Below are 16,534 nucleotides of genomic sequence, written 5' to 3' on the forward strand. Positions count from 1 at the left end.
CAACCAATCTTTTTGCATTTGAGCAAATCTTACAGTTTTTGTATCTAATAGACTGGTAATTCTGGCCCAGTGTGTGTGTCGCAATCAAAGTTTGTCTTTACATACTGCAGGTACTGATTATACTTATTATATGGATACATGTTTAGAAAACTATTTATACACATGATAGGGCAGTGTTAGCGCCATAGGCATGTAGCACCATGGTTCCTCAACTTACAATGGCCTCAACATACAATGGTCTTTTTTGGACCATTGTAACTTTAAATCATATTCAACATACAATGCTATGGACAGTCCAATGGCTGGAGGAACTGACCAATCAGAAAGGACATTTCACTGGTAAAACACCTGTATTACTGAAGTGCATGCACTGACTAGCTGGCTGGTAGCATCTCCCTAGAGTAGAGGGAGGTACAACAAGTTTGGACTACACTTTATCTGTGCCAGGTTTAGCTGCTCCTTTGGACACCAGTGCACACAGTGTGTACTTTACAGGACCCTGAAGAAGCTCCTGTCCTCTACATAGACAGTGATTTACAGCTTCCAGCAGCTCTTCCTTACTTTTATATGCTTTCTCTATATTAGTCATCTACTTTTTTTTTTTTCTTGAGAAGAGTACTGCAGCCATAGGACACTTATCCATAAGTGTCTGATCGCTGGGAGTCTGAATGCTGGGACCCCCCCCCACAATCTCCCGTATGGGGACCCGGCATTGCCGCTGCTCAGCGCAGCTAATGTTCGTGTCATCGACCTCACTAAGATGCACGAATGCTGCATCTCCGCCTCTGCCATAGAGCTACATGGAGGGGGCATGTTGGCTGCGGTGTCATGCTGCAGCCGAAATACCTCCTGCGCTGGTAGAGCCACAGCAGAGCAGGAGCCCCAGCGTTTGGATATGCTGTGGATAGGGGATAAGTGTTCTATGGCTGCAGATCTCATTTTTTCATATTTTTGGATGACATTTTGGGGACTTGAGAACCAATTACCAGATTTCCATAGAGTTATGGTCTTAACATACAATGGTTATCCTGGAACCAATTAATATTGTAACACGAGAGATCATTATTGGCACTGTGCAATGCCCATTTTTCCCTATAGAAGGAAAGTGAACAATTGAGGAAAAGTTACCATACAGATTACTGCTGATATATGGGGGTCCGTGTAGTGAGAAAAATTGGAGGACTCTTCTAACATAAAGAGATTTTCCAAATCCCCATAAACTACAAACTTGATTTACAGAAATACCTTTATGGCCAGGTTTCTTCTTTTTGATAGAGGAGCGCATAGCAATGTCATGTGAGACACATTTCACTGGTTCCTTTACCTCAGTGTTGGTAAAAATCAGTAGATCCTGTGTCTGAAAAAATTTGCAAAGAACGGTTAGAAGCGTTAATATTAGAAAATACTATTTTTTAACCTGACTGAAAAGACATCAGAGATTCCAAATTTGAGGACAAGTAGCTTACAGATGATACATACAGTATGACCCCCCTTTGGCAGACTCCAAAATGAATATAGACCATGCATCAGACCCCTTTTCATGTAAATATCACACACCAGACATCCTAATAAAGGTATATCTCAGCCCTAAAGGCGTACTCAAGGGAAGTACATATAAAAAAAGAAATTCTAAAGCCACCACACTACCTGGATATGTTCCCTGTAAATTATCCTGCTGATATGCATTGCCTCTGTGGCCCCTGTTGTCTTCTCTAGCTGCTTGATATACTTTGCCCTCCTCCCCCCCCCCCTTTAGCATGAATGTTTATTTATTGAGAAGGTGCAGCAGGATGATAAATTTTGCGCAGCTCTGCTGTGGTTAGAAAAGCTCTACCACATACACTTTTTCTAGACCAGTGGTTCTTAACCTTGTTGGAGGTACTGAACCCCACCAGTTTTCTATGCGCATTCACTGAACCCCTCTTAATTGGAAAAATAAAATATGATTTTTTCAAATTCAAAACATAGGAGGTATATATTTAAGTATATATTTATACATAGGTGGATAAAATGAACAAAACCATTAAGAACAAAGAACAAAACCATGAAAACATGATTTTCACACAAAAACATCATGAATATTTCCTGCAAATCAATGTGACTTCTGCTGTTGTCTTTCAGAGACCAGTTCAGAAATGCGTGGCTTTACCTTGGCAAGTGCCACTCTCATGTCATTTTCGCAACAATGGCAGTGTTCCCCCACATTAGGCAGGCAGTGTTCCCCCACATTAGGCAAGCAATGTTCCCCCACATTAGACAGGCAGTGTTCCCCCACATTAGGCAGACAGAGTTCCCCCACATTAGGCAGGCAGTGTTCCCCCACATTAGGCAGGCAGTATTTCCCCACATTAGGCAGACAGTTCCCCCACATTAGGCAGACAGAGTTCCCCCACATTAGGCAGGCGGTATTCCCCCACATTAGGCAGGCGGTATTCCCCCACATTAGGCAGGCAGTGTTCCCCCACATTAGGCAGACAGAATTCCCCCACATTAGGCAGACAGAGTTCCCCCACATTAGGCAGACAGAGTTCCCCCACATTAGGCAGACAGAGTTCCTGCACATTAGGCAGACAGTGTTCCCCACATTAGGCAGGCAGTGTTCCCCCACATTAGGTAGGCAGTGTTCCCCCACATTATGTAGGCCAGTGGTCTTCAAACTGCGGACCTCGAGATGTTAGAAAACTACAACTCCATGCATGCCCGGACAGCCGTTGGCTGTCCGTGCATGCTGGGAGTTGTAGTTTTGCAACATCTGGAGGTCCACAGGTTGAAGACCACTGATGTAGGCAGTGTTCCCCCACAGACATACAGCCTCCAGCCATATACAGTGTATGGCTGGAGGCTGTATGCCTGTGTACTGCCCACTTCAGTGCTCTGACCACCGCTCCGGCAATAGCAGTAGGTCTCGGGACCGGTGGTCAGAGCACCGAAGATGACGTGCCGCTGGTCACTTACCAAGCTGGCCAACGCGCGTCTTCCTCCTTCTCTATCCCCCGGTCCTCGGCGCCTTCGTTTCCATGGGCAAACGCAAGGGACGTCAGTGACGTCCCGGCGTGCGCTATGTCCCGGCGGCCCTGCGTTTTTAACAGGGAGTTAATAGTAATGGGGGGAATATCCCCATCGCTACAGGACAGGCAAGAACCGGTTCTGCTCGGGGCCCCGGGCCAGCTCGGGGCCCCAAGCAATTGCTTGGTTTGCCTGTCCTGTTGCGACCTCCCCCGCCGAACCCCCGGGACTGACTCACCGAACCCCTTGTTCTAGACGCTTGTGAGGGAGGGAAGTAGACACTTTCCCGGGTCCTGAATTTGGCAGGTTAGGTGTTTTTTTTTCTTACTTTCACAGAGCTGCCGGGACATGTTTTACATATTTAATTGCAGTGTCTAAGGGGTTAAAGCCGTGCATCACTGTGATCGGTGATGTCTGGCATTAGAGATGGGTCCTGATGGCAGATAGCTGCCAGGACCACCCAGCTATGACCCACGCTCAGCTCCTGAGCACGTGTCATAGAAGGGGAGTGGGACGCTGTCGACCACAAGAAGTTAAAGGTTGAATTGCAGAAGGTAGAAGTGATTCTCACGCTTACTGGTAGGTGGTGTAGCTTTGCGCCTAGAAAAGTACCTTTGCGCACAAAATTGCGACTTTTGACAAATTTTTGTTAGTGATCCCTTCTTTTAATGCTGTTAACCCACTTTATAACCCAGTGTCTTGGGTTTAGTGCGGGTGAACAGGCCGTCAGTTTATCTTTAAAATATATTTGATGTTTCCTATACACAAAATACCGCAAAAGTAATATTGAGTAACTTTGTCTTACCAAAAATAACTTGTAAACATCAAAGATTTCTTCAGTTCTAGCTGTGGTATTCTCAGGGCAGTGGTCTTCATCACGGCCAGGTTCCAGAAACCAGTATGAATATTCATGTCCAGCTTGCCTCAGTCTTGTAGTCTGCAGATAAGACCAGAACCAAAATAATTTTTTCATCTATTTATCATAAGTAATGTAATAAAAGATCCGTTAAAGACTAAAGTAAACATATTATAAAGTGGCCACTAAGAAAAAGTGTATATACAATACAAGGGGAGTCAGTTCAACCTTAGAAGTTTAATGGAAACTGTTAACAGCTTATATGGAGTAAAGGAGCCTCTTCCAGGAATAAAAAAAGACACTGCCAGGAAAAAAAGGCCCCATGGGAAGCATGGAAAATGCCTAAAGTTTGCATCAAACAAAAGTATAAACAGAGTTGCATCATATATAAAGATAAAATATATATTAGAGAATTACATCTAAAAAAAAGATAGAAGTGGTTTACTTATGGAGTTAAAGAACCTGACTTGTAACCTCTAGAAACATTTCCTAATTAAAAAAAAAAATGCTGCAAAACCTGCCCCTCTTTTATGCTCATCTATAAGGCTAGGTTTCCACTTGTTTTTTTTTTTCTGGCAGTTTTTGGAAAACTGCCACTGCAGTTTTTGAGCCAAATTCAAAAGTGGATCCATAAGGGAGGAGAAGTATAAGTTCTTCCTTTATATGTCCTTTTCCTTTTGAATACATTTCTGGCTTTGGCTCAAAAACTGCAGTGGCAGTTTTCCAAAAACTGCCAGAAAAAAAAACAAGTGGAAACCTAGCCTTATGCCAATTTTGTGGTGCTTTTTCAAAAGTAGTGTGGATTGTATAGGCATTTTAGGTGGCATTTTTTTTTCTTGTGCACTTTTTTCTTTTTACAAGTCATGTGATTCTTTCATCTTGAGACTCAGAAAAACTGAAGCAGGGGGCTTTATTTTCAACCTACAGAGTTTCTGAAAGGGGCATTATTTTCAACCTGCAGAGTTTCTGCTGGATGGAAAATGTTTTACTCTGAGCAGGCACGGATTTTGAAAAACTGCTACTGAGCCATAAAAACTTCCCTAAAGGGTAAAAATAACACTAAATACAAAAATGCCATGTATTTCTGATGTTTCATTACTCCATGTTGGCTCCCAGCTTACATTTGGCTGCAGCTTTTGTGGCCCAAAAAAAGGTACATGCAGTGGGTATGGCTTATTTTGGGAATTTATGGATAAAAATCCAGTGCTTGCTCACACAGGCAAATTTTTATTGTGAACTTGCAGCAAGAAGTCAATGGGGTATGCAGTGGATTTTCCGCAGCAGAAATACCACTGCCAAAAATCTGATGCAGAGAGCCTGCTCCCATTCAAACTTGCCCCAGCAATTAAATCCATATGTGTGAACGAGCCCTAAGAATTGATTAAAACTTACCACATCTGATATCAGATTATTATCAGAATGAGGGTTTTTGAGCAGGTATCCTTTATCTACAGAGCGCACAGAGCACAAGGACCCGGCTTCTGCTGTAACTTCAAGGTTCACATTTTCCCCAGGTCGGACTTGTTCTTCAGAGAAGCTAAGTTTCACCTAATTGTATAAATGGCATGTGTTATTTGAAAATCTGAAAATCCTTTTGATATTATACTTATTTTATGCTGAGACACAATTGCTTGAGATTCTGATGATAAGTCCTGTTCTTCCTGGTTCAACTGTAGTATTGTCATTGTGAATGTACATCTCAAAATATAATGATATGTGGTTTAGCATGGGATATATATATACACACACACACACATATATATATATATATATATATATATATATATATATATATATATAGATAGATATAGATATATATATCTATATATATATATATATATATATATATATTGGCTGAGTACCCAGCGTTGCCCGGTTTTTCCTTCCTAATCCTTGTTGGGAAGGAAAATAAACATCCCATACTCATAAATTGCTGTCATATCCCAACCCCATATCCCGTCCTCATATCTCGACCTCATATCCCGACCTCATATCTCAACCTCATATCCTGACCTTCTATCCCAACCTCATATCCCGTCCTCATATTCCCACCTCATATGCCATCCTCATATATTGTCCTCATAGCCTGACCCCATATCCCATACACATATCCCGTCCCCATATCTCGACCTTATATCCGGTCCTCATATCCCATCCTCATCCCATCCTCCAATCCCATCCCCCGATCCCGTCCTTCTATCTTGACCTCATATACCGTCCTCATATCCCATCCTCATATCCCGTCCTCATGTCCCATCCTCATATCCCATCCTCATATCCTGTGATGAGGGGTAGAGGGGGGAAAAACGGCGCATCTAATGATAGCACCAATCCCTGAATGCTTGTTTAAATATGTTTTTAATCATACTAAGCACTTTGTACTCTCATGTTTTAACAAAATGTTTAACTTCACATTGAATTTTAAGTATATTCATGATATATGTAAAACACCTGGTGAGTACAGTGACCAAGCCCCCACACTCAGGGGGGCGGTTTTGTTACACTCATCAGCGGTAAAAGCTTTTCATAAACACTGCTGTTTTAATGTACATGCATACAAGCCTGTTAACCTGACAAAGGGGTGGTGTAGCCTCAAAACGCGTTGTTGTTTGGCTGGAATCAAGAAAAATTTTATCTCCAATATTGTCCGAGTGGTTTGTGCTGAAAGTCTGTTTTCTTTCCCCTCTACCCCTCATTACTGCCACAATCGTCTGGAGATCCCTCCAGGCCGACGCCGGGGAGCTGCACCACCATTTTTTTGACTGAGAAGTTTCACTTATGCACTAACGTGTTTGCACCTGGCTGTACTGGCGGTACAATCCCATGGGAAGCTCTGTCTCTCTTTTATTATAGAATTGCATATATCCTCATATCCTGACCTCCTATCTTGACCTCATAAACCGTCTTCATATCCCGACCTTCTATCTTGACCTCCTATCCTGTCCTCCTATCTCGACCTCATATCCCAACCTCATACCCAAACCTCATATCCTGTCCTCATATCCCGTCCTCATATCTTGACCTCATATCCCGTCCTCATAGCCCAGCCCCATATCCCGTCCCCATATTCCGACCTCATATCCCATCCTCATATCTTTTCCTCATATCTCAACCTCAAATCCCGTCCTCCTATTTCAACCTCATATCCCGTCCTTATATCCCGTCCTCATATCCCAACCTCATATGCCGTCCTCATAGCCTGACCCCATATCCCGTCCCCATATCCCGACCTCATATCCCATCCTCATATCCCGACCTCATATCTCGTCCTTATATCCCGAACTCATATCCCAACCCCATATCTGTCCTCATATCCCAACCCCATATCCCAACCTCATATCCCGACCCATATCCCGACCTTCTATCTTGACCTCATATCCCGACCTCCTATCCCATCCTCCTATCCCGACCTCATACCCCAACCTCATATCCTGTCCTCATATCCTGTCCTCGGATCCCGACCTCATATCCCGTCCTCATATCCCGTCCTCATATCCCATCCTCATAGTCCGGCCCCATATCCCGTCCCCATATCCTGACCTCATATCCCATCCTCATATCTTGTCCTCATATCTCAACCTCATATCCCGTCCTCCTATCCCGACCTCCTATCCCATCCTCCTATCTCGACCTCATATCCCGTCCTCATATCCCAACCTCATATCCTGTCCTCATATGCCGTCGTCATATACCATCCTCATAACCTGACCCCATATCCCGTCCCCATATCCCGAACTCATATCCCGTCCTCATATCCCGTCCTCATATCCTGACCTCATATCTCGTCCTTATATCCCGACCTCATATCCCAACCCCTATTGTCCTCATATCCCAACCCCATATCCCAACCTCACATCCCGACCCCATATCCCGTCCTCATATGCTGTCCTCATATCCCGTCCTTATGTCCCATCCTCATATCCTGTCCTCAGGTAGTACTGGTTTGTGATGAAGATATTGTAAGCTGAAAATAGAAGGGGACATGACTTTGTGGGACTGGGCGTGATTTGCAAGCCAGACAATTGCACAAAAAGGTTAGAGAATAAAAGGGGTGGGGCTTAAACAGTGGGCATGTCTTTGTGGGATGGGGTGTGGCTTGCAAGATGGACTGACACATTCACCAGGAGATGCAGAGCGGAGCTTGTGGAGTAAGGTAACGTAAGTCCCATATACTTGCATGGGATTTGAAACAAAAACCCATCTTTTATATAAGGGTGTAGGTAAGGGTTAATTTAACTATCATATATTTTTATTTGACATATAAGTAATATGTGTACCAGGTATTATTGAAATATCTCCAGCCGTACGGAAGTTATGTGGGAACATACATTTCCCATAGATTTGCATGGGAGTTTAAACAGAAACCCTGACCCTCACAAATGGGGATAGTTAGGGTTAAATTAACTATCCTATATTTTAAGTGGACATATAAGTAACATGTGACCAAGTATTATCGAAGTATCTCCAGACATTTTGACATTATGCAGTAACATATATTTCCCATAGACTTGTATAGGACTTGAAACAAAAAGTTAAGGGTTAAATTACCTATCCCATGTTTGTTGTTGACATATAAGTAACATGTGTGCCAAGTTTCATGTTAATATCTTTAGCCATTTGGATGTGATGCTGGAACATACACACACATACACACACATTGAGTTTTATATATACTGTATATACTAGCTGAGTACCCGGCGCTGCCCCGTTTATCCTACCTTATCCTTGTGGGGGAGGAAAAGCAGGAGGAAGCTTTTGTCCTCATATCCCGTCCTTAAATCCAAACCCCTTATCCCCTCCTGATATCCCAACCCCAAATCCCCTCCTCATATTCCGACCTCATATCCCCTCCTCATATTCCTGCCCCATATCCTGTCCTCATATCCTGTCCTCATATTCCGGGCTCATATCCCGTCCCCATATCCCGTCCTCATATCCTGACCGCAAATCCTGTCCCTACATCACGTCCCTATATCCCGTTCCCATAATCCGTACCCATATTCCGTACCCATATCCCTTCCCCATATCCTGTCCCCATATCCCGTCCTCATAGCCCGTCCCTATTTCCAGTCCCTATATCCTGTCCCCATATTCCGTCCCCATATCCATTCCCCATATTCCGTCCTCATAACCCGTCCTCATATCCTGTCCTCCAATCTCGTCCTCATATCCCATCCTCATATCCTCTCCTCATATACCCTCCTCATAACCCGACCTCATATCCCGACCTCATATCACAACCTCATATCCCGACCTCATATCCCGTCCTCATATCCCATCCTCATATCCCATCCTCATATCCCATCCTCATATCTTGACTTCATATCCCGACCTCATTTCCAGTCCCCATATCTAATCCTCATTTCTAATCCTCATATCCCGTCCTCAGGTGGGGCTGCATTGTGGTAAAGATATTGTAAGCTGAAAATGAAAGGGTGTGGCTTAAATGGGGGGCGTGTCTTTGCAAGATGTGGCCTGGAATGCGGGGAGGGTGTGGCTTGCCAGCTGGACTGACTCAGGAGATTCATCAGGAAATGCAGAGCGGAGCTTGTTGAGTAAGGCACCAAAAGTCCTATATACTTGCATGAGACTTAAAACAAAAATCCCATCCTTCACATATGGGGGTAGGACAGGGGTTACTTTAACTATTATATATTTTTGTTTGACATATAAATAACATGTGGCCAAGTATTAGCGAAATATCTCCAGCCGTAAGGAAGTTATGCTGGAACATACATTTCCCATAGATTTGCATTGGACTTTAAACAAAAGCCCTGACCCTCACAAATGGGGGTGAGTAGGGGTTAAATCACCTATCCTATGTTTGTTGCTGACATATAAGTAACATGTGTTCCAAGTTTCATGTTAATATCTTTAGCCGTTTGGAAGTGATGCTGGAACATATCCACACACACACATATTGATTATATATATACGGTATTCCCCATTGACAATCACAGAAATACAGTTTAAAAAGTTAAATGGCAACGCAATGTATTCAAGCCTCTTTCTAGGGTATTACCAAGCCTCTTTTAAGGGTATTACCAAGCCTCTTTTTTGTTTTAACCTTTTGAATTGTATTGCTGTAGTTTCTACATGTGGATTGCATATCCTAACTGCTGATTGTATATGTGATTGCATATACTGTACTTTTTATGAAGCTAAAACTCAGTTTGCTTGCCATACAATTGTACTGCTTGTATATATTTTAGTCTCCAGAGGCCCACTTACTTCCTTTTGGTGCCATTTTGTGTAATTTAAATGCATGTTTTTTTTTCATTTTGTTTTATCTGATGAAGGGAGATATTTCTACCAAAAACGCGTTATTGCCTTGCAACCTTGTTTTTATTTTAATAAACTTACTCTGCAGTATAAAAGAAGTTGTCTGGATCCTCAACCATTGCAGTGCAGCACTGTTAGAGAGTCTGTTGGTTTCTCAGTACAGATCTTCTACAGGTGTATAGGACCATCCCTATCTGCGGCTACCCGTTTAGCAGCTACTCCAGAGGCATTTGTATAGCCCATACATAGGAGTGATATACATAAAATCTATAGGCTCAAGGTGAGTGGCCAGTTGTGAGAGTGTCTTGAATACCCCATTCAGGGATACCTTCTGCATTAGGTTATACACAAGCTGCAGTCCTCTTTTTCTCTTTTTTCTTCTATTCATATTTTCACACTCCATGCACTCATATGAATATTATATCTGTTCATACAAAGATACTAGAGGGGTGAGAGGCTTATCCATCTCTGTGTACTACCTTATATACAAAAAATTACTAGATCATGGTGAAAATCTCGCACTTTATTTTTTACCTATTGTGCCCCACCTAAATCTTCATAGATAATAAGCTCTTGTGAGGAGCAGGGCCCTTTCTATCAATCGTTTGATTTTATCTGTACATGTTCCCTCTGCATTGTAAAGTCCTGTGGAATAGATTGCCACTATACAAATAAAGACATAATAATAATAATAATAATAATAATAATAATAATAATAATAATATCATTAATACCTTGCTTTTTCCACATGGTGAGACATTGTAATCTGTAGCCATTGCAATTGTCTCTCCATTGGGCAGAACAGAGAAAACTAGAAGACTGAATCTTGGGAAGAAATCTTCATCCACATGGAAATTTAGAGGGAATGAACCCTGCAGATCTGAAAATGAGAAAAGTTTTACTAAATCAATTGGTCAATCAGATGTACATGACAGAGCTGTCTGGCAGCGGCTTATTCCCCCATTGAAATAGACATGCTTGACCAACATTTATCTCAAGTCTATAATTGGGGTCAGGCCTTACAGTATGTACATAGCAGAGCCATGTGTGCGGAGGCTGTACAGTGGCCTGAAGCTTCGTTCTGTATATACAAAAGCCTTTATGCCGCTGTACTGTCTTACAAGCTTAACTTAAAGGGGTTATCCACCATAAGGTGATTTTAGTATGTACCTGGCAGACAGTAATGGACATGCTTAGGAAGGATCTGCGCTTGTCTTGGGGCTGAATGGCTATGTCATGAGATTACCATAACACTGTGGCTAGCTTTTTGTGAACTTGTATTTCCTGTTTGACTTATGTTTTTTTTACTACACATCCCACAATGCCATTTTCCTCCCTTTCACACATCAGCCACCCCACCCATTGAAACAAAAGACCTATGGTTTTCAATCAGGGTGCCTACAGCTGTTGCATTAGTTGCAGATTGATCCCTCCACCCATTGAAGCAGACAGGCTCCCTGTCATCAGCTGACTAGTGAGTAAGGTCTCGGCCGCATTGCAAGCTGGGAAAAATCTGAGACAATAGTCATTTTGTATGCTGGTAAAAATAAATATTGGGGTGAAAATCACAGAAGAATTGTGAGAAAACTGTCACACACAGGTACAGACACTTTATTATGAACTACACTAACTTTACAGCCCCTGTTGCATAGTCAAATAAAAAAAAATCCTAGAATACCCCTTTAAATCTGCTAGGTTAGACTCTGTTATCTTGAAGCTACAAAGGTAAAGATTGGATGCCTTAAACAGAATCTATTCTGCGATGGCCAAACATGTTCATACCGTATGTCACATAAGAAATCCTTTACAGTAAGTTAACCCCATAACAATGGAGTAAATTACAATTTTTTTTAATTCTGTTTTATCCGCCTCTCTTTATTTGGGCTTTAAAGGGGTACTCCGCTGCTCAGGAACAAACAGCCAGAGCAGGAGTAATGTTGGATTTTTTCCACTTAGACTATGTTCACACGGTGTAAAATGTGCAGAATATCCATCCGCCCATAACGTACATTTGAATAATCCGGCGGGCGCTGGGACCACTCCGAAATGCACCACCTCATAGTTTCTGAGCGATGTCCGCAAAAAGATTAGACATGTTTATTCTTTTTGCAGACGCTACAATCAAGATTTCTGCTGCAGAAACATTAATACACCCAGTAATCTGTTTACTATAGGGGACTCTTCCCATAAACAAAAGATTTACAAAAGCAAACAAAAGTAAATAAAACTGTTTACAGAGAAAACACATATTACATATTTCTATCATGAAGTTTGAGTATTGGTCAATATTTTTCAGAATGGAGATGACCATGTTACTCACTTGGGCTTTTTGCCTGGTCTTTAACATCTACTGTATGTTCCTTGTAAGAGAAGATTCCACTTTTTGATAAAAGCTGTGAAAACAGGGAAAACAGGTCACATATTTAGGAATAGGAAATAACTTGTTTTCAAATTTCTGTTCTTTTATGACAGAAGGAGTCACCAGTTCACTGCAGCTGGGATATCAGAATTCTTTAAAACTACTTTTTCTCACCTTTTCATATAATAACACATATCTTATAGAGATTGATGCATAAATTACAGTACAGATATATTTAGACATCAGCAGAGCAAAACTTTAATTGGTCACTGCCCTTTTTAAAACAAAGTCCCTCCATGTAATAGCCTATTTGCCATCTAACATATTTGTAAATCACTTAATTTATGAAAAAAATATTCCTGACCTAGAAAAAGACCAAAGTTCTTGGCCTCTAGGTGTCTCTCTCCCCTGCAAACTGATGCCAACTGCCTGTTTTAGGGGAATTTCATCTCTAGAGGCAAAGAGAAGGAAAGAGAGAGAGCACTAAAAGCACAGAAGGCACTTTGCTAGTCTTGGCTTCTGCTGTGCTAAACACTGTGTACATGAGACCAGAGCCTGTCAGCCTTCTCTAAAGGGTCCACACTATGCCTGAAAGGCAAATTAAAGGGGTACTCCACTGGAAAACATTTTTTTTAATCAACTGGTGCGAGAAAGTTAAACAGATTTGTAAATTACTTCTATTTACAAATCTTAACCCTTCCAGTATTTATCAGCTGCTGTATGTTCCAGAGGAAGTTCTTTTCTTTTTTCATTTCCTTTCTGTCTGACCACAGTGCTCTCTGCTGACACCTCTGTCCATGTCAGAAACTGTCCGAAGTAGGAGCAAATCCCCATAGCAAACCTCTCCTGCTCTGGACAGTTCCTAAAATTGTCAGAGGTGTCAGCAGAGAGCACTGTGGTCAGACAGAAAGGAAATTCAAAAATAAAAGAACGTCCTGTGGAGCATATAGCAGCTGATAAGTACTGGAAAAGTTAAGATTTTTAAATAGAAGTAATTTACAAATCTGTTTAACTTTCTGGCACCAGCTGATTTACAAAAAAACAAAAAAAAAAAAAAACTTTCCAGGGGTGTATCCCTTTAATGCTTCTCTTTCATTTCTTACCACATATACAGTTTTTGGGAGCAGCCACTTTAGAAAATACCAGTGTTTCTACTATTTAAACATAAACTCTTTATCCACTGACAGCTTGCCATTGTCATTAACACCAGGTTACTGCTTAGAACAAGGCTGCTCTTGTGATGTAGCCCCTTCCTTCCTGCTTAGACCAAAGCTGCTCTTGCGATGAAGCCCCTTTCTTCCTTCATGACTCTGTTACTGTATGTTTCTGTTCTCTCTTTATGTAGCAGCCATGCAATCTGTAGTGATGTACTGTAAATCATTCCCCAGAACTGTGCCACAAGGTTTAGTCCAGCAAATGTTTCTCTAGCAAGCACATCCTTGTCTCTGTGCTTCTCTGTCATAAAGGTTTGATAGCTGACTAACTATGGCCCGCACATGAGTGCTCCCTTGTTATTGGTCAGAAAAGTAAGAGAAAGAAAGTCCAGTTGTAAGTAATGCTGGCAAACAACCCAGCTCTGGTCCCACCCCTGAAATAGAGAGCATGATAAATGTGTAACAGTGCACCATGAAGGTCTGAGACGTTGAGGTGCTTAATGACAGCAGTTAGAACCCAAAAATCACTTTGTCACCACTCCGAGGGTTTAATATAACAAAACCATTCCGTTTTTTAAGTTTTGGTATGCTATAAAGATTCACTGAGACTTTGTTTACTGTGACATTGCTAATGTCTTAATTTCCATAATAGATCATAATGGATCATAACAGATCTATCTTACTTGTTTTGGATCCTTTAAACAAAGAAACCATGATACTGATACCTGATTGACCCTTCAAAACCAAGCTTCTCAACATTGATTGAAAAAAAAGCATACTTACGATGTAAAAAAAGTGGAGATGATCCGTATCAGAATCAAGGTTCGTATGGATGTTATATTCGACTGTTGCTGACTGCTCAGAATTACATGATACCTCTTCTGGATGCTTTTGTATTGACAGCAAACTTTTACTTTTAGAATAAAAGCGTACAATATAGTGCCAATCTTCAGTATATCTTTCTTCATAATCCCACAAATTATAGTCTTCATCTTCACCGTTTTGATCATCAGATGACAAACGAACCTTAGGAAAAAAGTCAAAACTGTGTTTTCAACATTTTTGGCATCTTAATTATAACAGTTTTACTTGTATAGCAATTCTGTGTGTTAGTACAATGATGTACAATGCATTTGGAAAGTTTAAAATGTTTTCATATTTTGTCATATAGAGGCCTTGTGATAAAATTAAAAATAAAGTTCCCCCCATCATTCTGCATACAATTCCCCAATAATGACAAAGTGAAAACACAATTTTAGAAATCTTTGCTAATTTATTAAAAAAAAGAAAAATTAAAACAATGGCATTCAGGCCCTCTACTCGGTACTTAGTTGAAGGACCTTCCCTTCTTGGGGATGATGCCACAAGGGGTGCACACCGGGATTTAGGGATTTTCTCCTATTCTTTGCAAATCCTCTTAAGCTCTGTCGGGTTACATGGAGACCATTAGTAAAAGCTATTTTCAGGTAAGGGGCTGGGCCACCCAAGGACATTCACAGAGTTGTCTCTCAGAAACTCCTGTGCTGTCTTGGCTGCGTGCTTAGGGTCATTGGGGGGGATTTAGTAACCATTTTACTGTTCTTTGGTGCTTTTATTTGGTGCAGTGATTTTTTGTGTCTAAGTTTTGCGAATTGTCATTTAGATGGTTCAAAAATGGTTTAAAAAAGAACCTACCATGTCGTGATTTCATGCAACGGTCAGGAATTTATGATGCAGAACTTTTCCGTTTGACCCATTGTTACGCCGAGCGCTCCGGGTCCCCGCTCCTCCCCGGAGCGCTCGCTACACTCTCCCCGCTGCAGCGCTCCGGTCAGATCCACTGACCCGGGGCGCTGCGATTCCGCTTCCAGCCGGGATGCGATTCGCGATGCGGGTAGCGCCCGCTCGCGATGCGCACCCCGGCTCCCGTACCTGACTCGCTCTCCCTCGGTCCTGTCCCGGCGCGCGCGGCCCCGCTCCCTAGGGCGCGCGCGCGCCGGGTCTTTGCGATTTAAAGGGCCACTGCGCCGCTGATTGGCGCAGTGATTCCAATTAGTGTCTTCACCTGTGCACTTCCCTATATCACCTCACTTCCCCTGCACTTCCTTGCCGGATCTTGTTGCCATCGTGCCAGTGAAAGCGTTCCTTGTGTGTTCCTAGCCTGTGTTCCAGACCTCCTGCCGTTGCCCCTGACTACGATCCTTGCTGCCTGCCCCGACCTTCTGCTACGTCCGACCTTGCTTCTGCCTACTCCCTTGTACCGCGCCTATCTTCAGCAGCCAGAGAGGTGAGCCGTTGCTAGTGGATACGACCTGGTCACTACCGCCGCAGCAAGACCATCCCGCTTTGCGGCGGGCTCTGGTGAAAACCAGTAGTGTCTTAGAACCGGTCCACTAGCACGGTCCTCGCCATCCCTCTCTGGCACAGAGGATCCACCTCCTGCCAGCCGGCATCGTGACACCCATCTTTGGTACAACTGTGCTAACTGAGGTGCAATGTACACCAGCCTGGACCTGGCTTAAAAAACTGACTGTGAACAGCATGTTTGGAAAGTCGCACAGGGTCAAAAGTTTTAGAAAAAAAAATCACAGACGGAGCTTAACTCAAAGTGGATTACTCAAGTAAAAAAATGTGATCAGCACCTGCACCATTTAATACATTTTGTGCAGGTACACAGTTTAAACCATAAAATGAATAGGTTAAAAAGACATTAACCTACGTCACTCTTTATGAATCCCCCCCCCTATTGTCTTGTTGGATTATGAACCTCCGGTCCAGACTGAGATCCAGAGAACTCTGGGTCAGGTTTTTGGTGAGACTATGGCTGTAAATTGCTTCATTTAGCTATCCCCCAACCCTGACCAGTCAATCAATCCCAGGTGCTAAAAAAAACCACAC

The 16,534-nt window shown here is 42.4% G+C and overlaps 1 protein-coding gene across 1 annotated transcript in view; it reads right to left on the reverse strand.

The window, feature by feature from the left end:
• The window catches only part of LOC130281673 (alpha-2-macroglobulin-like protein 1), a 181,047-nt gene that overhangs the window by 65,219 nt on the left and 99,294 nt on the right, over nucleotides 1-16,534 (reverse strand). Inside the window, exons 12-17 of the mRNA XM_056529138.1 lie at nucleotides 14,441-14,683; nucleotides 12,465-12,537; nucleotides 10,879-11,024; nucleotides 5,255-5,410; nucleotides 3,812-3,943; nucleotides 1,246-1,357 (exon numbers count right to left, since the gene is read on the reverse strand). Coding sequence (XP_056385113.1) covers nucleotides 1,246-1,357; nucleotides 3,812-3,943; nucleotides 5,255-5,410; nucleotides 10,879-11,024; nucleotides 12,465-12,537; nucleotides 14,441-14,683 — 862 coding nt within the window. The remainder of the gene's footprint in view (nucleotides 1-1,245; nucleotides 1,358-3,811; nucleotides 3,944-5,254; nucleotides 5,411-10,878; nucleotides 11,025-12,464; nucleotides 12,538-14,440; nucleotides 14,684-16,534) is intronic.

The sequence above is a fragment of the Hyla sarda genome, chromosome 7 (assembly GCF_029499605.1).
Source record: "Hyla sarda isolate aHylSar1 chromosome 7, aHylSar1.hap1, whole genome shotgun sequence".
Classification (NCBI taxonomy): domain Eukaryota; kingdom Metazoa; phylum Chordata; class Amphibia; order Anura; family Hylidae; genus Hyla; species Hyla sarda.